We start from the raw sequence: 22,144 nt of genomic DNA, 5'->3' as shown, positions 1-22,144 counted from the left end.
AGTTCCACGTGTAGTGTTGCTAAGCACGTCAGTTGGACAGTTTTTGATTGCTTCAAATTACATTTATTTAGTGTTAAGCATGATATTGTTGCAAAATTGAAATTGCAGCCTACACTACGGAGGGGTTTCATTTGGACATGCTCATATATATCCAACTGTCAACCCCAAGATAATATCCCACGGAACAGTCCAACTGATTTGAGGACATTTTCGCTCTTTGGTCAACCTAGCCTAAGCTACATTATTATGGAGTTAGAATAGCTTCAACATTCCCAAATGAATATCATGCGATTCACAGATGTATTTTGTGATTCACATATAAATGTCACACGATTCACAAATGTAAACTTTGCAATAAAATCGCTCGACATTTGTGAACATCCATGCATTTATTTGTGGATATTTTTATATTTTCCTGACAGACTGACAGTCATTTTTTCAAAAGGACAATCTCTGTAGCCTATCAGAAGTCTCTTAGAATTTCAGCCAATGGCCAGCCGAGAATTGTGTGACGTGTATTTGTGAATTTTGAAACTAATTGAACGCTAATTCCATACAATATAGTCCTATTTCCATTTGTCCTGTAAATGGAACTGTATTTGTCCTGTTGTCACTAAATCTCGTCTCCTAGTACCTCTTTCTAAAATACAAATTAAAAAGTGTTACTTTCGACCCACGATTCTATAGTAGGCCATGTGCGTCCATGCATCACTGTAACTCAGACCAATCTAACATTTAAAAAAATGTTTGCCCCCTTTCAAATCTGAAAATCCCCCTCAGTCATTGGACTCTGCAGCGGCCATGAGTAAAACAAAATATCCAAAAAACATAAGTTATCTTTTACGAGTTAGCCTATAGGATATGTCTGCAACGTTGAAGACATTTCCCTGCCGCCAAGAGAGAGGTAGGTTACAGGATTAAGGCCAAAGCTTTTCTTTTTGTTTTTGAAATGTTTATCATTATTTTTGGCTATTTGGAAATGTGTCGATTCTATGCAGCAAATGGGTTGCTAATCTACTACATATCCCGAAATGCTACTCTGTCTCTGCGACGGTTTACAGCACGAGCTCACTTACGGCAGGTTAGTTCATTGCGAAGAAGTGTCACATGGAAGACGATGCAGGCAGTGGGTGAGAAACGAGAATAACCAGCATTAATTGCATTACAGAAAGTAAGTTTCCCTTATAATAACATATAACGTTATATGCGTTAACTTCTTTCCGAATCGAAAGTTTACTTGAAAAATTTAAAGTTGTTGACGAGTTTAGAGTTAGAGGCTAGCCTACGTAGCTGCGTGATTAAACGTTGGCTAAGTAGACACGTTTGACAGTGGAATAAACTGGTCAGAAATTGTTGCAAGACGTATTGTAGACGTATTCTTTAGGAATTGTCTGGTGACTGTCGTGTAAGTAGAGATGGGCAAAACGAGGCTTTGTGAAACACTGAAACGTTTGAAGCAATAGCGCCGGGAAATGTTGCAGGGTTTCGAAGGATTCTATGTTTGAAAACCAATGCAGCAGCGACACCTCCTGGCCATTTTGCATTAGTGTTAAATGTCATAGTCAAAGAATTAGTAGGCTATGAAACAGCAGTTCGTCAGTGCTGAACAATTTTTGAAGCTGGAGATATTGTTATGAACGTTGTTGTATGTCTGAAGTAGCTTATAAAAGCTGAAAGATAATGCTGCAAATTTGGCTAGGCAGAGCATACATTATGGCAATGGAACACAACTTTTCTTCAAAATGTGTAGTTATTAATATTATAAATTATTATTATTATTATTATCCAGAATTTGTTATTAAATGTTACCCGCGACTATGTGCTTCTACCTAGATAATGGGAATCACCTAAAGTAGTAGATTAGGTGTGTATTACTTTCTGTCTACCACGAATTTGATAAACTACTGCCTATCCAAGGTTTCTGTGGAATAAATTATCCCTGATTAGCCTATTGATTCCATAATGCAAATGATCCCTAAAGGTATTGCTATCTAATTCTCTTTTTACTGCTTGTCAGAAACTTGAATTCCCCATTTGACAACAGAGATAATGAGTTCAATATGCTATGTTACAGACAAGGAATCACCAGGTTAAAAAAAAAAAAAAAAAGCTCCAGGTATCGCTTACTTATGCTTCAAAACATTTGAAGCTTCAGACATGGATCATGTGAAATCATGTGACGTGGAATTGAACGACACCCTAAAGCAGTGTTTCGAAACATCTGCATTTCAGACGCTCGACACAGTGTCGAGACGTCCGTTTCGAGCTTCCCATCACTACATATAAGTTCTGCGCTCGCAGGTTTATAATAAATGGAGCCAAAACAGAGCACTTTGAAACTTTGTGCTTTGTGTGGGTTGTTTTATTATAGAAAAGTTGAGTAAAGTTGTAGGCCACAGCTAATCTTGAGGCTCTATTCTTTCCGACAGGAATAACAGATATGGAGAACTACAGTAAAGCTCGAACTGTGGAGCAGCCATGCAGCTGTCCATTCACCGGCCTACCCAGTGAAACACCGGAGGTTCGAGTGAAAGATGGCAGCAAGATCCGCAATCTAATGCGGTTTGCGTTAAGTCGCATGGAGGACAAACCAGCTTCTGCAGAGGGTGATGGAGATGGCGAGGAGGCCGAGCCGAAGCGGTCTGTAGAGAAGGTATGTCGGCAGATCATGTTCACTGGAGTCGGGCCAAGTGTGTCCAAAGCCATCACTTGCGTGGAGATCCTGAAACGCAGGGTGCGTGGCTTGCATCAGTATACCCGACTGCACCACCAAACTGTTCAGGAGGTGTGGGAACCATTGGAGCCTGAGGCTGGTTTGGACAGCCTGACGGTCAACAGAAATGTACCAGCTGTATGGGTGCTACTCTCCAAGGATCCTTTGGACACCAACCAGCCAGGTTATCAAGCGCCAGGCAGCTTTGATGCCCTGTGGGCTCAGGCGGCCAAGGAAGAAATGGCCAGTCAGAGACATGGACAGCGGAAAAAACGAGGAGGAGGAGGAGGAGGAGGAGGAGGAGGAGTGGGCCGTGGGAAGGCCCCCGGCAAGGCCCCCGGCAGACAGGCAGGGCGCCCCAGAGAGCCGCGGAAAAGCCAGGGTCGTGGAGGGGGGGGTGGACCAGAGTAAGCTTTGCCCACAGAGAAACGTGAATTACAAACATGATTTGAAGGTCAAATATGACAGCCTTAAGAGCAGCATACCAGAAGGGCAGGCTTATCTTTAAGGACAGTTCATGATGTGACTGGTTTTGAAACTCTTCATCAGTTGTATGTGTTGTCATGAGGAAAGCAACTGAGGACTGACCGGGTGGCAACAGACAAACGGAAAGCGGTCATGTAGGAAATGCATTTATGTATTTGTGCTATAATGTAAACTCCTCAACTGTGTATTGCCACTGTGTCTGATGGCTGAAGATGTAAGGTTACGATGAAGACCTCATTGAAAAATATAATTCAGGCATCACAAGGGAACATCCTTTAGAGGTGATTAGATAAGACATATTTTCTCTGTGACTGGGTCATAGTAAAGTGCTATGAATGAACTGGAGATAAATATATACTGTTTTAAAGTAATGTTTCAGACAAGCGCAAACAATGCAAGACAAGGTACATAGAGATGAATTTAGTTCACCTCCGTGTCACTGTACACACCCCACTCTACCTCATCAGTTTGATGGGTGCCTAAAGGAGCATTCATGACGGAGTTCATCTCTAATGACACGATTGTGAGCCAGTTCATTTAAAGGTCTTGTGTATTCAAAAAGCACATCTTTGTGTTTGTCAATTGGATAGCAAGAACATTTAAGGTTTGATACTTTTTCAACCCTGAGTTATTTAGTGTAAAGGAAAGAAAATGTCATCTGATTAAGCTTTTAAGAGATTTTTTTCATGACATCAGGCAGAAGGAGAGGAGTCCTGAAGACAGAAGAAAGAATGCTTCATGCATGTGACACATGTGACGCATGCAAACCAGATCATTAAGAATACTTCATGCATGTGACGCATGCAAACCAGATCATTTGCAGATGGCTCTTTGCTAATTTGGGTTCCACACAAGCCGCATGTTAGAAACTAGGGCCTTCATCATGGTTTATGGGAGTCCCTGAGAAATGTAAATTCTGAAATGTAAATTTGAAATACACCTTGAATTTGCACTAGACTTACACAAGATGTGTACCAGTAACATTTTAACCATTACAAAGTCCATATTTTCTCATGTGCTTTGTGAATTGCTGGAAAGGGTATACTGAAAACCAGGGGACTGAATATTACTTGTTAACATATTTCTATAAAATGGACATTGATTTTCACCATGTACAGTAGGTGTTGAAAGTGTGTGATCGAATCAAAGGCCACATCATTTTCAAGATTTTTTGCAGACAGGTTAAATCAGTGAACCAATATTGCCATTTTCTACAAATGCTATTTTTTTATTGTTTTTCTTAATGTATTATATTGGTATAGAGAAAACGTGATACTTTAATTTCTATTTGTTCTGGTAGGAATTAACATGACCTGATAGTGTTGCCTTATACCGGTGAAGCGGGTGGAATTTAACAGAATGTGAATTTTAAGAATGAATCAGCTACAGTAGATCAGCAAATGAATATGAATGATGGCTGACTGCTTACTGCTAGTGTACTGACAGAGTTGACTTTGGTAAATAGCTAATAGCACATTTGAACACATTGTACCAAATGAATATGAATTATGGCCAACTGCTTACATTTAGTGTACTGACAGAGTTTACTAAGGGATATTTACATATGGACATACTTACAGTGGAGAAAGCAAACGCTCATGGTGGAAATTAAAATGCTGATGAAAATGAAAAGAAATCTTGAGTGTACACTTTATATGGTTCAATAGCGGTTTCTCATTTATGAATGTTTAAGGCAATATTATTCATGAATAGAATCATTGTTTTTTTTTTTTGCACAAAAGAATGATGTATAATTACATATGGTGTTTGTGAAGGGACAATACAAGTTAATAGTTTTCCCATTTTAAAACAGTAGTGTTTTGTTTAAATGAAAAAAAAACTGCTATACCGTTGCAAAGGTGTGGTTTTGTATAAGCAAAACGTTAAACTCAGTGTACGTAGAAGTAAACTTTTTGAGAGCCGTACAAAATTGCATATTAAAAAATGACACGTTTTCCCTCATAGGTGAAAGTATGTGGGTGCTACCTGTAATTCTAATCTGTGTGACAACATGTCTTCCTGGTAAGGCCCATCTTCAGCATGGCTATGAAATAGTTTAATGCTTCAAAAATACCCTACTTTTACCATATGGTTAGCATTTTATGAGAAATGATTATGCATATTATTATTATTATTATTATTATTGTGCATTTGTTACAAGTGTAAAACTGGAAATGATTGGAAGCAGTGACTAAAGGTTTGACACAAGTATCAAACGTTTTTAATTATATCCACAGGAATCTTATCTACAGACAACAAAGGAAAGCTGTTCATCACAGCCTTCCCTGAAAATGTAGCCTTCTACGACCCAGTGCCTCACAGTCACACTCTCTTTGTGACGGCTGTCATGGATAACACTCGGGTAACCATTACGGTTGAGTCGATGGTAAAACGGTCAACGTTTATGCAAGCTGCGACCATATGGCGCGTAACCCTGGACGCCTCCGTTGAACTGCAGAGATCCCAGTTCTCCCAGAAGTCAGTGGTCATTAGAAGCACCAAAGACATAACTGTTGAGTCTAGAAGTAAACGGAACAACAGCAGGCAGTTTGTGGTGCTTCAACCAGTAAGAAGTCTTGGGTCTTTGTACTACATTCCCATTTTAACCCAACGTGACAGCCTGCTGGCATTTGAAGATGTCCATGGTGCAAGAGGGAAAATAGTCATAATCAACTCAGAGGGGAATAACACAGTCAAAGTGAATTTCAATGGGCATGATTTGGAACAACAGGAGCTTGTACCGTTTCAGGTTTTTCAGCTGAACATGTCTGACTCTCAGCCTGTCAAGATCACTGCAGAGCACAATGTGGCAGTGCTGCTAACACATCCTTGCACCAATGCAACCCCCTGCGATTGCCAAATGGTGGTGATCCAGTTGAGACCTGTTAACACCTGGGGTACAACCTTTCTTGTCCCCAGTGCCTTTGCTAATGCAGCTGACAACAAAACAAATGTGATTGTCACTTCTGATCAGAGAGTCACTGTTTCTGGTAGCTTTCAGTCTATTAGTGATTACACTTCTTCTACTTCCATTTCCCATTTTGTTCGTGATCTTAAAACTCAATACCTAAGTTCTTCTGGAAGTTCCTCTGTTATGCTCATCCAACCAGGAACCATCACAGGGCTTATACCAGAATCAAGCTTTTCAGCTTGCTACTTAATACGCCCAAACCAGAAGGCGTTAGTCATAGCCCCACACTCAAACGAGAGCCAAGTGCATCTGGGGAAAGACCGAATTAGTTCAAACCATAATGTTCAATGGCAGCCCATCGATTCCCAGCGCTACTCATGGACAATGATTGACTTACCCAGCGATAAGCCACAGGTCATCTGGCATCCATCTACCAAGATTGCAGTTTATGTCAAAAATAGAGAAAACTGGAGAGAAGCAATCAGCCTAAGCACAATACCAGGTAACTCATTTGGACTTGCTTCATTTAGATACAAAATTCTAACATTATTGCATGATGCTTTCATTTCCCCTACTCTTTCACATTAATGGTTGTGTGTGTGTGTGTGTGTGTGTGTGTGTGTGCGCTGACAGATCCTCAGGGTTGCTTGGTGGATCTGCCAGGCTACTTTGTGATTGATCAGTCAGGGACCTGGGCTGAGACAATCAGCCATTGCAAGAATCAGAATAGTGAGCTGGTGAGCATCAACTCCGAAGGGATCCTGCAAGAGCTGTCTCAAAATCTAAGCAACCCAAACAACGAGAAGGAGGTTTGGGTCGGCCTTCGCCGCCGTCTTGTCAACGGCGAGTGGTACTGGTTGAATAAACAGCCCATGAACATCACCAAGTGGGTGGAAGGGCAGCCGAGGGGCTCCCAAGAGAACTTCTGTGCCTCAATGTCCCTGAGCTCTTACAACACCTTTGGCTGGAAGAGCCAGGGATGCTGTCACACCATGAAGCCTGTCTGTTACAAAAAAGCGAGCTACTTCCCTGTGGAAGCACCTTAGCTGTGGGGATACAAGTCATATTGATGAAGTTAAGGAGTTGACTGTTGGCATACACATCAGCCTTTCTCCTGAACTTTATACTCAGAGTTGTTATATAGTATAGTTATTATCGCAATCAACTGAAATATCTTGATTAGAAGTAAATATGGTGGTAAATAGAAATAAATGAAAGTAGAATGGTAAAATCACACCAGAAATCTTAGGCTTTAGGCCCATTGTGTTTGATTTCAACCATTTATTAAATGTGTTATCATTAATAATGACGGATATTGCTTTGCTGTCAGTGATGTGTATTGTTGAACTCTAATATTTATTTGCCATTGTAGAATCATTGTAGTGTTGTTTAACGGTTTCACACGGATTATTATAGAAGTAGACCTTCACTCTACTGAAAAAAGAATGATGATGATGATTTTTCTTGTGTAATACAAAAGTTTTCAGGCATAGACAGGTTAACTTCAAGCATAATCTATTTCCTATAAAGATCCTATATAATCCACCATGAATAAAGCCATTTCAAATAATGAAGAATTATTGTATTATTATACATTTTTTATTATCATTTATTATCATACAAATGTATTGAATGGATCAAATGTACATGTGTTGAAGGTCTTGACACATTCACACACAGAAAACACAGAGTTTCCTGAAGTTATAGCATAACAATGGCTTTTCACAACAAAATAAAAAGTAGATTTTGATAGATTAGTTTGACTCCATGCCGTATCATGAGGATAAGAAGTGACAGAAGTGAATCACTCGTCTCTTCTGCACCACGGCAGTTTATAGAAGAGGAACAGGAAGTGGAAAGGATGTCATGTGTTTGGGTTTATTTGTATTGTTTGTTTTTACGACATAGAGGAAGTACAATATTAGCTAAAAGGGTAATCCATGTTTTTAACAAAAAACGTTACATTAGAATTCCTGTGTTATAATGTTAGAATCTAGATTTATTGTTACCTGTAAGTGGAAAATTGAATATATAGCATCTTCAAAAAAAAAATGGAAAAAATTCCTTGGAAGTCATCACCAGTACCATGCAGCCATTTGAGCAGTAGATGTGCCTGTGTGCATGACAGAGAGAGGGAGATTGAGTTTGTGATTAGGGGAGGTAGGGTGGGCATGCATTCACATGTGTCTTTAAATATACATGTGTCTCAATTGGTCATGCAGCAGAGCCATGATCCGAGGTGTCCCTTAGCCACCCACACAGCCACTCCCAGGAGTAGAGCCACCTTGGCGCCCAGGGAGAAAGAGAAGAACAGCAGCAGGGGCGAGGGGCTCGTCTCCAGGCTGGACTCCACGTAAGCAGAGGGCAGTATAAACAGGGTGGCCTGGTCCTTTCCCAGTGGGTTAGAGGCTGCACATGTGTACTGTCCACCAGCCTGGACGTCCTGGAGCTGGCTGAAGGTCAGGTGTTGGTTTGGGGCTTCCTGCAGGAGGGGGTACGCTGGTGCTCCCTCTAGAACATCCTCTGGTCCCACCCACTGGACGTCAGGTAAGGGGGATCCTTGAACACGGCACAGAGCTTTGTACCCAGACACCTCACTGGGCACCACCGACAAACCTAGGATGCGAGGCGCAGCTGCTCAGAGACAAAGCAGGATGGGGAGACAAAGATAAATGTTTATTTCACAACAAGCTTCAAGGTGACGTTGAGAAAAATGTCTATTCTTTTGTCTTTGATTCTTACTTAGAATATACAGTATTGGGACGTTTTGCTGTCACACGCCAAATTGTACATGTTTGCTAACTCACAAACCTTCAACTCGAAGTCGCGTGCCCATTTTATTCTCAAAGATGGCAGGCGGGTGCCCTGGCACCTCCAGGCGGCAGTAGTAGCGCCCGCCGTCCTGCAGAGCGACGCTGCTGATGCGCAGCGAGAGGTCGTGCTCCCGCGGGTTCCCCTCCAGGCGGTAGCGCTGGTCCTGGCTGGCCCTGGCCTGGCAACGGTGGCTGTCATTCAGGCTGGTACACAGGAAGAGGACGGTGGAGCTGGTGCCGTGGCCCAGCCGCCACACCACCTGGATGGAGGAGTGGTGCGAGTGGTGCGGGTGGGTGAAGGAGCAGGGCAGCACCACGGGGTAGCCCTCGATGGCCCTCATCTCAGTGGGCATTATCATGGACCAGCCGTCATCAAGAGCAGTGGAAGCTGTAGCAGAGCGAAAGATATCCAAGATTACTGGACATGCTATGCATTCTACCTGATCAAGTCAAATGTATTTATATAGCACCTTAAAAACAACCAGTGGATGACCAAAGTGCCTTACATCCAAAAAAGAAAGAAGCAAATAATGGAACCAAAAAACACACATAAAATGTACTACACTACAAGTACTACACTACAAATGACACATCGAAGTGTTTTCAGAGGGTATCTGCGTTCTACCAAATACTACAAATGACACAGCAACGTATATCACAATGAATCTCTCCCTCTCTCTCTGTCTGTCTCTCTAAAAGTAGGTGAGAATAAACTAAAGGAGGATTTGGATGTCAATTCATGAGCACCTCCCTTCCTAACTTGCACTTCTACTAGTACTTAACTTACAGTAGTTACATTCCTGCACTTTTTTCTATTTCTTATGTATTTATTGTTACACTAGGTCTCTATTGCTCGTAGCTTGATTGTTCTCTCCCTTGTACGTCGCTTTGGATAAAAGCGTCTGCTAAATGACTAATTGTAAATATAAATGCAAATTAAAAATTATTGACAGAGAGAATTTTACAAGGACAACATGGAAATATGACCCACAGTGCAGTCATAAAGTAGCTTTATAATGTGTTACTTAGTGAAACAGTCATAGGTCTCAAAATATCTTGAACCCTTTTGAACCCATGATTGTTCTCTTCAGGTGAGTCTATAGGTCAAATAGGTCACTTACTGTATGTGTATGCATTCAGATTCCATGAAATGAATCTTTGCAAAGTATTACATGTTCACATGTTTCCCATTTGGAAACAAAAACAAAAAACCCCAAAGTGGCTGTTTGGCCCTCAGAAGGGTCTGACGCCTTACCTGCAGTGCGTGTCAGCAGAAGGCTAAGGATGGTGCAGAGAAGTAGTGTGTCCATTACGCTGGTGCTATGCTGCTCTGGTCTGAGCTGGGTGTGAGGATCCTGTGGTCTGCGAGCTCTGTGCCCTTCGCTCTGCATGACTCAACAGCACTCAGACACTCAGACTGTCATAGTGACAGTCATTTATCCCATCTTCTCTCTCTCCACCATTTTACACATAAAGCACTCCCCTTAAGAGGTGGAGTGAGCCATCATGTTTGTGGTATCAATCATATGTTTTTTGTCTACGTGTCTGAAAGAGACTGTTAAAAAGAACAACGACAACAAGTAGTTTTGAGGTAGCAGTCGACACACTGTCTCATTAAATCACTTGAGGAAAGAAACTACACAATGTTTTGCCTATTGAAATGTTCTTTGAACTGTCATTATATTTCTAGACAGTGGGCCATTATCTTCACTGTAAGGTGTTTTGATGCGGTACATCCACATCTGATGTGTGTTAATCAAAGACAGTTGAAACTGTAAAACTAATTTGTCTTCATTTACTTTGGGATTGTGAGCATTTGCAACTGAACAGGAAATGCAGCAATGTGGAACTCCAGATAGTCTGACTGAGTTCCTCTGATTGTGAGCAAAAGACTTAAGGAGTATATAAGGAGAGACATAGAAAGGACACTTTCTGACATTATGATGTCTTTAAGAACCCTTACTTCAGACAGTGAAAAATGGGAAGCAGATACTGACAAAAAAAACCTTTGACTACTTACAGATAGCATGCCAACCTAGAGCCCAAGTTCTCTCTAAGATCGAAAGTCTTTCAAAATATTTCAAATTGTGCTGACTGTGGACAAAACAGGAAGCCAGAGGAGTTTTTAAACAGACTGTTTCAAAACTCTCTCTTCACACTTTTGTTTGAAATTCACGGTCACTTTTTGCCTCCCGACTTGTCAAGTCTGTGTTGCCTTTTGAAAGATGATATGGTGTCTATTTCCCCCACTCCTCTTCACTGTGACAGGTAAGCCTATCTACTCACTCCACAATAAGTTATTTTGTACATATTATTATTTCTGTAAGAAATTAGTTCAAGTCACTTATGCTTGCCTACAGAGTACGTGCTGGTTCTGCTCCCACCTACCTAAATGCTCTTGTAAGGGCAAATGTTACACCCGTTTGGCACTGCCGTCTGTGCAAGCACGGCAATCCAGACTATTCTCATTTGTAGTTCCACGTTGGTGGAACGAACTGTACTACCAGAGCAGGGGCGTCCCTCTCTACCTTCAAGAAGCTTTTGAAGACCCAACTCTTCAGAGAGCACCTCCCTTCCTAACTGGCACCTGACTAGCGCTTAACTTGCACTTCAGCAGTTACAGTCCTGCACTTCTTTTTCCTTTCTAGGTCGTTTTTTTTTCTTCTAATTCTCATGTAAAGTAGTATTTATTGTTACACCATGTTTTTTATTGCTCTTAGCTTGACTGTTCTCTCCCTTGTACGTCGCTTTGGACAAAAGCGTCTGCTAAATGACTAAATGTAAATGTAATTAGCTAGAATTCTTAAGAGGTTAGAATTGTAAAGAATTAAGTTTACTGTGGGGATTATCATGAAGGTGATTCACAGAAACTGTCACTGAGAGGCATCTAAAGCTATTCTAAGTTTCACTTTTCATTATCACACTGAGGCATCTAAAGCTATTTTAAGTTTCACTTTTTCCATATCACACTGAGAGGCATCTAAAGCTATTTTAAGTTTTACTTTTCATATCACACTGAATCATAGGTGAGCATGACAGACGAAAGGGCTTTAAGCATTTTACTTAAATGCGTTGATAGACCATTGAAATGTTATTCAGTGAAGATGTTAAGTGGTGAAAACCGTTTGTTCCGGAGTCTCCTCAGGGTCTCCCACGGTGCAGTGGGAGATGTTGGCCCCTCGTCAGGTGAACGGCACAGAGAGGAACACAGCGATCCTGCCCTGCAGCTTCTCTCACCCCACCCAGGACACTTACACAGGGCAGATACGGGTCCTGTGGAAAAAAGACCACCCTTGGACCACCGAGCCCTTCTTTCAGTGCAGCTTGACGAACAGCACAGGGGCAGCTGGAGACGAGTGCTCCAGGTACGTGGCCGCAGGACGTTTTTTTCTCAGCGGCGACCCACGTCACAGGGACCTCTCCCTGCTTGTCAAGGACCTGAGGCTGAATGACAGTGGAGTGTACTTCTGCCGCGTGGAACTGGACCAAGTACTTGAGAGCTATCAGAGTAAGGCTGGAACCAAACTCAGCGTCACAGGTGAGTCTTATGCTTGATGAAAATGTTAGAATATTGTTTTATTTATAATACAGATTTATAAAACATTTGATTGTTGGTATGTAAAACTGAACATCCATCTCTTCACATGACTGTATGAAATGTGTGACATCCATCTGCATACCATCTGTCTCCTAGTTTTATTGCTTCAGGTGGAGAATATCATGTGCGAACTTCACAGTAAAACCGATCAGGATCAGTGAAGTAGTCTGGCCGTCTGTTGTGCGACGTCTGATGTGTCCTTGCCTTTCTACAGCCCCAGCCCATATCGTTAGCCTCTCCCAGATGCCTTTCCCTGACAACAGCACTCTGGAATGCGTGGCTGTCGGTAGTCCGCCACCAAAGGTCACTTGGTTCTCCTCATCCAAGGGGCTGGTACAGGCTGTTGACAAAAACAACCCGCAGGATCCACCGTACACCATCAGAAGCTCCATTCACATCTTCAGCCAGGAGGTTTACACCTGCCAGGCAGAGAACACACTGGGCTCCCAAGTGAGGGTGTTTCCCCCACGCAAAGGGCCCAAGCCCCTGACGGTGTGGCTGAGTGTGTTGGTTGGCCTGGTGCTGCTGGCTGGTGTGGTTGCTGCCCTGCTGTGGATGAAGAGGGGAGGTATGAGGGGGGAGATTAAGGAATGTATGAATGCATTCAGGTTTGTACATTTGGTCAGCTCATCAGCTGCTAATCTTCTGGTTTTTTTTTATCAAGGAGCTTCCCTGAAAGTGGATATCCGGAGTTTTAAAAATCGGTGGGTGCCTGTATTTGTTCATGAAATACTTAGCAATACTAGAGGAAGTGAAGAGAATTTTTAGATGTTTATAATGTAATATAATATAAATAATTATGTAATTTCTCTAATACTTTAGATAATTTAATTATAACATAATAAATATGTTCAGGTGTGTTCAATTATGCATTTCCTTTAAAATCAGAGGAAGACAGAAAACAGGTGCGTCTGACACAAGTAAGTTTAATTTGAAGCAAATCATCACTTGCATTCATTTTTATAACTAGTATATTTCACATCTCTTTTTATGTTCAAACAGATCCTGACTCAAAGATTCACATCTATATCAACTAACATTTATTTTCGATGACCAAACCTTTTGTAGGAATCTGTGAGAACTATAATTAAAAAATACTCTCTTCATCCATTAGATGGCGACCAAGAGCTAGTTTATGCTGACATTGATCATTCACCAAACCCAAGTAAGTGATGTGTGAACATATCTGCTTTCATGTTTCGTATAGTAATGTTTTAAAAGAGAGGTAGAGTGCTCTAAGTACTTTTGTAAATATATTTCAATAATAAAAAATAAATAAATACATATTTTTGGATATTTTATATATATATATTGGTATACAAACGTTCCACAATAGATTACTATAAACATTTTGTACTGGTTATTTTTCCACTATCTATTTTAAAGATGCATACACAGTACCATCACACGGAATGCAAAATGGTAAGTATATTCAGTCCATGTTATTGCTATGACTAAAGGCTGATAAGAAGGTAGATAATGTTCCTCATAATGATTTCATGACGCTACTCACTTTCCAGATATCATTTATTCTGATGTGAACTGAGTGAACACCTGCTGCCCAAGAGAGTGACTGAAGGCTATGGTGCTGAATACTGTCACAATACCACCAGCTCTTAGACTCCAATGAAAAATAACTGAATAGGTTTTCTCTGTGATACTTCATGAAACATTTACCATTAACACTGCTTAGTGGTACACGTGTGCTGTATGAAAATGTGTTTTGGAGTTCTAATGGACAAACCCAAATAATGTGAACTCTAATGTTTTATCTTTTTGTAATCTAATCTAATAACTGTCAAATGCATTCCTCTCAGGGCCTTGAGAATGTTACTTAAGGAAGGAAGTACGTGTTTTGTGAAAGATCACTGTGAAGAGACAATTTCCTTTCCTTTCTGAACATATTTCAGTACATTTGACTTTTAACCCTTTAGGGTTATAGCGCCTGTACAGATGTCTTTATGCTATTGGACTGGTTAGGAATGCTATATCTGTGTCCTCAGTGGCCAGTGCCCCTAGCATGATCATACACTTAACAACATACTGTATGTTTATGACAAAGGAATCTCATGCTATGCACACTATATGCATGTTCTATGTATGTGGCATCCACAGAAGGTCAATTAAAGTGATCTCCCCATGGATAACCATGAAACTACTTTTAAAAGACCCAAATGCATTTCTTGCTCAGCTAACTTGGCCATGTAGAGGAATAAATACCATTTGAGTTATGTGATATGTGAAAACATACACAATTCTGCACATGAATGTAGGCTTAGTCTTAATGTACCATGTTAACATGTATAATACAAAGTTGGCCCATAACCACACCTGGGAACAGGTCTACCAGCCCCAAAGGCTTGGGTGAAGCTTCAGGATATTGCTAGGAGGGGAAATTATGTGGATGGCTCCATCAACATCAAAAACAGACACACAACTCTTAAACTAGTGGCACAGGGGTAACTCTAGCCAAGATACCAGACATCAGGAATCTGCCTGTGGGTTTGCCAGAGGTAATCTGTAAACAGGTGATGTCTGAATTCACACATCACATGTTCTTCATAAGAAATAAAGCGATAGAGAAATATAAAGACAGAATTGAGATAGATTACACATTTCTACACTGAACATTTCCAGTCTCTGAAGACCTCTGAAAATGGCTTTCCATCAAGATTCACCTCCTTGCCAATCTTAGAGTGGTTGCTTAAAGGGAAACTCTTTTTGGGTCCAAACCAGTGGCGATTTTAGCCTGAAATTTCTGGTGGGGCAATTTTGTATGACTTCATGTCACCGTCAAAAAAACTAGAGGTAGCTGATTATTATAAGCAGCAGACCAGTAAGATATGTTATGGGCTGCATTTGAGTGCCAGCAGGGAGCAGAAATCCTATTTCAAATACATTTCACATGCTTCTCCTGCAGATTGCATTGATACATCCATCAGCTCAAAAAAAAAAAGGTTTGACTCACCAATGCAGATCACTTAAATAGGAAGTTGGCGCGGTGGTTCTTTGCTTGAGCAAACCTTTCGATGACTTTGCTGTTAAAATCCACCAGTCCATGAACTAACGGGGTTTCAATGGAAAGCATGGAGAGGGCGTTCAGTCTCTGCTGTTTACTCTACGTTTCATTTCTAATTTCTCTTCCAACGACAATGTACTAAATTGCACCCTCAACAAATAGTCTACATTATTCATTGTAGGCTGAATTCAAACACTTCCAAAATACTCGAAAACTAGCGATAGCTAATTAGCAGTAACGTTACTGGCATTGATCTGTCTGATTTTGATCTGACTGTATGGTTTTTTTTTTCTTAGTCACGGGGTACAGGTCTCGCGGTTTTCGCATTATTCCAGTCTAGTTGCCAGGCAGATTTCGTGGGGCACATCTGAAAGTGCCCACCGCTCAATGTTAACTTTGGCCTATGTGGTTCACGCTCATTGGTGTTTTCATGGTAACGGTGGGGCAGCGTGGGCCGTTGCCCACAGGAAAGGGAGGGACAGCGGAGAGCAGCATTTCACAGAGCAAGCAAACAGACAGAAAAACACACGAATCAAATTACTCCAAAACAAGACTATAAGGCTTGTGAGTCAAGTTTATTCACACACATATATTCACGCTACTTTGCATACAAATATATATTATATTATATATATATTTTGCCGCGAAGTACGAATGCATTGAGCTTTCTGCACAACAGCGTCATCTGGATCTGGTGGGGCAGTGCCCCACCTGCCCCTAATGTAGAAACGCCACTGGTCCAAACTAAGGACAATTGACGATCAAAATCGGTCCGGTATTGATTTAGAAGTGTCTGGAAATATGGAAAGGATGCATACAGAGATGGACCTGTGTCTGTTAACCTCAATAACTGGAATGAAACTGTAGAAAATTACAGCGTGTCAGTAGCGGGGAAAAGCGGTTTACCACGAATGCGTTCCCCATTTAAAAACTGTTTTGCAGCGGCCGGTTATATAGCGTTCTAACTCAATACTGGACCGATTTCGATCGTTTTTGAATAATTTGGACCCAACGAGATGGGAAACTATGGCCCAGGTTAAAAAATCCAGAATTTCGATTTTAATGCCACTTTACCACTTTTACGCTACCTCTTACCCTTGAATGCTGAAGAAGGATACGATATTTATAAATCAGCATTCTGTTCTCATTTCAACAGGAAATGCAATTATAGATTATATGCGAGGTAGATCTACATAACTAACTTCTTTTATTTTTTTTACTACGTGTGTCAGTTAATAATACAGACACTACCGATTCTGCATACACACTCAGACAAACACACACACACTAAAGTCTTAATTAGTAATCTAAATATAATGCACAATTTACATACTAATTACGATGTGCTAATAATGACTAATTTTAGGTGTAAATAATCAGAATGTGCGTCAAGTAGTTTACAGCTTATTAAACTATTTTGACTGCCTGGGTGGCCAGACACTGGTTGCAAATGCAATGACAGATTCACAGCTGTTTTGAGTTCACAAGGCTTTCAAATGGACTTTGACAATAAAGCCTTTTGCCTTTTGACAATAAAATGAAGAATTCCACATATCTGGTTTGAGAACGAGTTGAAAATATATTACATTGCATAGTGTTTGTATAGATAGGCTATTCACAACACCAAACATCTCAACACTCTTAGGGCCTAAACTGCCTCCATTCAATGAGACAGTAACAACGCATGTGTGCATGTTCTGATCATAGTTCGGTTACATCATAGACATTTCAGCCCACATGAATGAATTCGAGGATTGTCCAGTGTTGTTCAGGACCATTCTCTCCCATCCCCCCGCGTCGATCCAGGCCATTTGCAAAAGTCAACATTTAACTGTTAAAAGAAACTATGTGTGCCCCTCCTCCCCACGATGTGGTCACACCCTATGGGAAGTTCGAGAGCACACCGTTACTGAAAAGGAGCGCATTCAGCAGCGGATTGCAACGCGAACGTAAATTACTACTCTCATTTAATCGTTCAGTTTAGAAATCCAGGATGTCTCACGTAGTTACAACCACAACTACCACCACATCATCGTCGTCGGGTGGAGGTTTCGCAAATCTGGGCTACACGCGTTCTGTACCAGGGCTACTGAAAATCGCACAAGTGGTAAGGAATATCCCCATAAACATTTTTTTTTTACTTTTAAAATCTTGCTTCTGGTTCAAATGTATTCCGCTGCTTCGTGAAAGCTTATATGTTCTTAGGAGCAAAAAGCTCCATTTAACACTGATTTCTAAGCGGCCTTCCCCCCGCACGATGCGTTTCCGAGTGCTACGCTGTAGTGAAAACCATGTGTAGGGAAAACGCCGCCCCCTTGTGAGGGTAATATCTTAGCCAGTTCCAAGTTCGATATGCCTACCGTATGTAATGCAAATGTAAATGTATTTAAACATAACATCTTGGGGATCTGCAACTGATAAGAACCACAGGAAAAGGACGGCTAGTTGGCCAGTTATTTCATATCCTGCCCCTCATTTGTAATCATCATGATGACGCAGAGCTGTTTTGACTGTTGCCTAGCAAATAAAGTGTTGCTGTTGAAGCAGAGGAAGTCTTGCAGAAGGTGTTGGCCACCAGCCCCACCCCAATCAAGATTTGTGGAAATGTAGTTTGCCTGACGGAAATCTTGGAGAAATGTATGACACTTAAACTTTTCAGAACTTTGGAAGTGTGATTTTGATTTGTGTTAAATAATAATGGGCACCTGCTTTTATCTGACCATGTGACCATTTATTTGACATCATTTTTAATTTCACCTATTTTTTATCATTATAGCATCAATAAAGCCTTAAAAGCATTGCTAGACACCGGTCATTTAGGCCTACCTCTTTTTGTCTCGTGACAATCTACTGTCACTAGGTTACAAGGAGATGCAAAGTCCTGCAAAAATGCCAGAGAAAGCCTTGGGCCATGACAAATATCAAAGATTACACCCATTATGTTTAGATCACATATTTTAATCAAACTGACAATCCAAAATGTCATTAGTATTCATTTACACTACTGGAAGATTCCCCACAAATTCTGGTGGCCCTTGGTGGCTGAGCTTAGCTGAACCCTTCATGGAGCAAAAAACCCTAACTGGACTTACCATTTCCTCAATGTTTCTCGAGTCTCCAAAGTTTAGTCTTTGCCTTTAATCAATCAAAATCAATCAGCCTTCTTCAATGTATTCTTCAATCTATCCTTCAATACATCTGTCCTTCATTAAATGTGTTATTATGAAATATAAAGTGAGATATGTTTTAGAATAAACAATTGAAAGATTTATGGATAATTGATGGATATGTTGACAAATATAATTAAACATATGTAACAGAAAATCCTCCATACTATTTGACCCATTTGCAGGAGAGTGAATTCATTGCTTGTCATTTAGCGCTTTGCTCTGTCCTGCTTTGATACCACTGAAATGCACAGTCGAGTGGGGATTGCCTGATACATTTTGGCAGACCTGAATTAGGGAGGTTAACACTGAATGACATTCTTTTTTAAAACTAATTCTTGGAAAACAGTGTTCCATATATTGCATGTAAATCCATGTGCAAAAAAAAACTGATTTTCTCATTCTGGTGTGTGTGTATTTTGTGTCTATGTTTATGCAGGTCACACTCCTAATCGCCTTCTTGTGTGTACACTGCTCTAAGTACTGGACTGACTACTCAGCCTTGCGTTACTTCGAGGTGGTCACTCTCTGGTTCCTCATAGCCTTCCTCATCTTCTTCATCATGCACATGCTGAGGCTTCAGAGCAAAATCCCTTGCATTAATTGGACCCTGACGGTGATTTAACCTCACACACACACACACACACACACACATACACACACACACACACACACACACAAGCACTCATTCACATGCGTGCACACACACACACATACACACACACAAGCACTCATTCACATGCGTGCACACACACACACACACACACACACAAACACAAACACTCATTCACATGCGTGCACACACACACACACAAGCACTAATTCGCGTGCACACACACACACACACACACACACACACACACACACACACACACACACACATACACACACACACACACTGAACCACCTTATATTTGCCTCTGCTAAATGGCCATGCATCTTTAACCCACTCTCTTTGGACTGTTATGCATGCATTTTCTCCTGTGTGTATTTACAAGTCTAATATTTAGAGATGTTTGTTTGTCTTGTTCTGTATCAGGAGTTCCTGCACTATGTGATTGGAACCATCCTTATCTTCATTGCCTCCATAGTCGTGGCCGTGAAGAACGGGGGGGTCTCCGCCCTAATTGCTGGATCAGTGAGTTCCCTATGAGAGGTTTTTTATTTATATCTTTCACTGGATGCCTGAAATAGCGGCCAGTTGGCATCAGTTTATCATTCCAAAGGCCTAAATCAAGACTGAATCCAAATACCACCCTCAGCTTGTTATCATGTAAATATATGTGGATGATTGCCAAAGCAAAAAGAAATGTTATCAGTTGTGTGGGTGTAGTTGATTGCAAATGAAAGTCTATGTAAAGGCTGCACCAGAGAACAGTAAATATTTAATGACCATAACATTACAACAATGTTTGACAGATGTGAGCTGAAGGTCTTTATCAGATCAATGCCACACTCATCTCACTCACACACGATCAGTCATCAGTTCCTGGTTATTGGAATGGCAGTGTTTTATGCTGATTATGTCTGAATACTTTGCAAATGGATGAGGAAAACACCAATACTGTGTCATGGAGAGTGTTGTTACTTTAGTCATTTCTGCTAATTTCCTGTCTCAGTTCCATCTAGTAGATGAAGCAGATGTGAAAAGGCTGGGGTGTTAAAGTATAATTTCCTCACAGGTGTTTGGCTTCATCGCTACTGTTCTGCTGGCCATTAGCATGTGGACCTCCTACAAAGTCACTTGTGGATCCCAACCTACCAGTAAGTTACATACTTGAAACACACTAGTCCATTATGCTTCGTTCCGACAAGCAGTATTTTAATTGGTAGACTTACCAGGATCTGGCCGGTGCAAACTCTCTTCCAAAATGGACCAAAGTACAATACTGTCTTTCAGCTGTTTCAGAATATATGGGCATATCAACTGCAGAACCCATACACACACATCACACACACTGAACCCATACACACACTGAACCCATACACACACATCACACACACTGAACCCACACACACACATCACACACACACTGAACCCACACACACACATCACACACACACTGAACCCATACACACACATCACACACACTGAACCCACACACACACATTACACACACTGAACCCACACACACACATCACACACACACTGAACCCACACACACACATCACACACACACACACTGAACCCACACACACACATCACACACACACTGAACCCACACACACACATCACACACACACTGAACCCCCACACACACATCACACACACTGAACCCACACACACACATCACACACACACTGAACCCCCACACACACATCACACACACTGAACCCACACACACACATCACACACACACTGAACCCATACACACACATCACTAACACTGAACCCATACACACACATCACACACACTGAACCCCCACACACACACATTACACACACTGAACCCATACACACACATCACACACACTGAACAGAAAAAATAACTAATCAGTCCTTTTGCCTTCTCTTCTCTTCTCTCTTTTTTGCTCATCCTCCTTCTTTAGGTGCAGCAGTGTAAAAAAGGACGTGCCTCCAAGAAATGAGATGGCTCCATTTTTTGGTTGTTACAAGAAAGCACTTCTACTGTTTTAAGAGCCTGAAAGTGTTCGCATGCCAAGCTTAGCCAAAAACTATTTTTTATCAGCATTTATCGTGGCTATTTTGATCAGTGTTTCAAGCCATGCCTTTACAAACGGAAAAGGAAAGGTTTTCATTAGTATTTAGTACCAGAGATATGCAATTAGCAGTTGACTATATTTATTTGGCCCTTTGTTTCCTTGAAGAGTTCCTACTGTAGTGACTTGGCTGGTATATGGACTTTCAACAGAATTACTGATCCCATGTTATGGTAATGTGCCCTACTACGTGTCTGTTTATATAATAAGTAAACTAATACTAGACAAAAAATGAATTAATCTCTACGTCTAAATAATATGAATTGATCTCTAAAGTAAATTTGTTTTCTATATGGTAAGTACTATGTACTGCATATGTACTAAATGAGCAAAGAAGTTAAACAACTACACAAGTGTTAGTTGCACAGGCACAGTATTCATAATGTGAGACCAGGTTCTTGACTGAATAAGAGTGATTGTTTTAGAAATAGTCTCAGTGGTTCATTGGCCCTTGCAGTGGGCCAACTGTAGCCATATTTTTTTATACAGATTGAATTGACTGTTATGATTATATATGCTTTGGTTGTTATTGTTATATATGCTTTGTGTTGGTCCAGACTTGGACATGCAGCTATTTGCCTTTTAAATGAAGTCACCAATTTCATATAACCGTCTACCGTGTCTATGTGAGAGGGAACAGCTGAAGAAATTCTGTCTTTGGGAACAACTTACAAGTCTGTGAACGTTGTCTTGTGCTCTTAAAAGCAAGTCATCAC

The 22,144-nt window shown here is 41.0% G+C and overlaps 5 protein-coding genes across 6 annotated transcripts; 4 read left to right on the top strand and 1 right to left on the bottom strand.

Moving 5' to 3' along the window:
• Positions 1-842: 842 nt before the first annotated feature.
• Positions 843-3,392, top strand: rpp25l (ribonuclease P/MRP 25 subunit-like). 2 transcript variants are annotated; one of them, XM_031576898.2, is made up of 2 exons: positions 843-904; positions 2,430-3,392. In XM_031576898.2, exons 1-2 carry the CDS (start codon positions 862-864, stop codon positions 3,122-3,124), a joined length of 738 nt encoding a protein of 245 aa, XP_031432758.1. In that variant the 5' UTR covers positions 843-861; the 3' UTR covers positions 3,125-3,392. The 2 variants fall into 2 exon arrangements, with proteins under 2 accessions (XP_031432758.1, XP_012688035.2); XM_012832581.3 differs by lacking the exon at positions 843-904 and adding an exon at positions 1,057-1,171.
• Positions 3,393-3,538: 146 nt separating this feature from the next.
• LOC116222421 lies at positions 3,539-7,680 on the top strand. The gene is made up of 3 exons (XM_031576400.2): positions 3,539-5,221; positions 5,437-6,612; positions 6,744-7,680. Exons 1-3 carry the CDS (start codon positions 5,173-5,175, stop codon positions 7,154-7,156), a joined length of 1,638 nt encoding a protein of 545 aa, XP_031432260.1. The 5' UTR covers positions 3,539-5,172; the 3' UTR covers positions 7,157-7,680.
• A 98-nt stretch (positions 7,681-7,778) lies between these two features.
• Positions 7,779-11,014, bottom strand: si:dkey-11p23.7 (V-set and Ig domain-containing protein). Its single transcript, XM_012832575.2, has 3 exons — positions 10,179-11,014; positions 8,922-9,311; positions 7,779-8,744 (listed from the first exon to the last, which is right to left on the bottom strand). The coding sequence occupies exons 1-3, from the start codon at positions 10,312-10,314 to the stop codon at positions 8,317-8,319; spliced, it is 954 nt and encodes a 317-aa protein (XP_012688029.2). The 5' UTR covers positions 10,315-11,014; the 3' UTR covers positions 7,779-8,316.
• Positions 11,015-14,679, top strand: siglec15l (sialic acid binding Ig-like lectin 15, like). Its single transcript, XM_031576419.2, has 8 exons — positions 11,015-11,191; positions 12,060-12,461; positions 12,736-13,089; positions 13,186-13,225; positions 13,410-13,441; positions 13,636-13,686; positions 13,908-13,943; positions 14,042-14,679. Exons 1-8 carry the CDS (start codon positions 11,149-11,151, stop codon positions 14,065-14,067), a joined length of 984 nt encoding a protein of 327 aa, XP_031432279.1. The 5' UTR covers positions 11,015-11,148; the 3' UTR covers positions 14,068-14,679.
• A 2,652-nt stretch (positions 14,680-17,331) lies between these two features.
• On the top strand, positions 17,332-22,034 carry cmtm7 (CKLF-like MARVEL transmembrane domain containing 7). Its single transcript, XM_012832587.3, has 5 exons — positions 17,332-17,647; positions 19,147-19,323; positions 19,747-19,845; positions 20,390-20,471; positions 21,258-22,034. Exons 1-5 carry the CDS (start codon positions 17,534-17,536, stop codon positions 21,269-21,271), a joined length of 486 nt encoding a protein of 161 aa, XP_012688041.2. The 5' UTR covers positions 17,332-17,533; the 3' UTR covers positions 21,272-22,034.
• The last annotated feature ends 110 nt before the right edge of the window (positions 22,035-22,144 follow it).

Source organism: Clupea harengus, chromosome 11 (assembly GCF_900700415.2).
Source record: "Clupea harengus chromosome 11, Ch_v2.0.2, whole genome shotgun sequence".
Taxonomy (NCBI): domain Eukaryota; kingdom Metazoa; phylum Chordata; class Actinopteri; order Clupeiformes; family Clupeidae; genus Clupea; species Clupea harengus.
This window is presented reverse-complemented; position numbering and strand designations above follow the sequence as displayed.